General features: G+C 51.3%; 1 protein-coding gene across 1 annotated transcript in view; it reads left to right on the forward strand.

Annotated features, from left to right (window-relative positions):
- Positions 1-1373, forward strand: part of VTCN1 (V-set domain containing T-cell activation inhibitor 1) — a gene marked incomplete at its 3' end in the record, with an annotated part of 10969 nt that extends 9596 nt beyond the window's left edge. The window contains exon 4 of the mRNA XM_021397291.1: positions 1171-1373. Coding sequence (XP_021252966.1) covers positions 1171-1373 — 203 coding nt within the window. The remainder of the gene's footprint in view (positions 1-1170) is intronic.

Genomic DNA, 1373 nt, shown 5'->3' on the forward strand with positions numbered 1-1373 from the left:
ACTAGGAGCCTGTCTTGGGATGGAGTTGGTATTGCAGGAATGGCTGGCCAGTATTGTTTTACACAGTACCCTGGTTCCTCCCAGAAGCCTGCTTTCAACCTTGTTGCTACGTGCAGCACTTTCCCAAGCAGTGGAGCAAGGTTCTTTGTCTCACAGGCCCCGCAATCCTGCAGTTCCAAGGATCAAAGAATGGCTTGTACTTACCCTTCCTTGAAACCACATGGATCGGCCTGCTTTCACATTGCTTGATTCAGTGTTCAGGGTACTCCAGACACAAAAGGCACTGGAGATAACACATGCAATGCTGTATTACTTTTTACTTCTGTTTAAAGCAGTGAACTCTGCTCTCCTAAAAAGCTGCTGTTTGTTTCTCTTCATGCAGCTGCTCATGGGAAATACAGTGAACACACGGAGGTGTATTTTTCTGGTAGACCAAGGCTAACATGAAGTGTTAGTGATGTTCATGGTTTTGAAATACAGCTGAGTTTGCAATAGGCTGTAAATGTTTGTTCATTCCAGGAGGGCTGGTGCAAGTCCCACAGCACTGGCCTCACCTCCGTCTAACCCCAGCCCCAGCAGACCCAAGTGGAGCTGCCCATGGCTGCAGCCCTGTTTAGCATCAGAGGCACAGCACATGGCTGTGTTTGTTGGTGACACTCCCTCCTCCACCACTGGGGAGGGTGATCCATCTGCCCTTTCCCCCAGCCTATGATAATACCATCATTTTTGGCACTGAGAATAGCTTCCTCTCAGCCCTGCAGAGACCAGTGCAGCTGTGCCCGCTGCTGTTCCTGCTGAAGGAGGATGGAATTTTGGCACACACGGGCATCCTCAGCCTCCTCTGGAAACTCTTGGGAAAGGCCTGGGCTGTGAGTCTAGGAACGAGCTCAGATGCGACAAGCAGAATTACTTAAAAACACTAAAGCTGTGTCACGACCTCAGCAGATCTTGTCAAACTGGAGTGCCTTGTCACCAGGAGATTTTGCTCCTCTACACTCATCCCACTTTAGCCCAGTCTGTAAGAAGTCTGCCTGAGCACACGTTTTTTGGCCACACGCAGCACTGAGATGTGAGCAGTAACTACTCTAGGAACACCTGGGACTGGCAAGCAAGCAGGGCCCAGTTCTCAGATGTTTACCTTTCTGACTCTCCCTGCTCTCCCTCTCCAAGCCTTCAGCATGCCCAGGGTCCAGGTGCAGACCAGTAGCAGCGGGGACACGTTGCACTGCGAAGCACCACGGTGGTTCCCTCGGCCCACGGTGCACTGGTTGGCCTACAGCAATGCTGGGAAGTGCCTGCCTCATGCTGCCAACACCAGCTATGAGCTGAACTCTGAGAACATCACTCTGAAAGTGGTTTCCTTTCTGCACAAC

Source organism: Numida meleagris, chromosome 1 (assembly GCF_002078875.1).
Source record: "Numida meleagris isolate 19003 breed g44 Domestic line chromosome 1, NumMel1.0, whole genome shotgun sequence".
NCBI lineage: Eukaryota > Metazoa > Chordata > Aves > Galliformes > Numididae > Numida > Numida meleagris.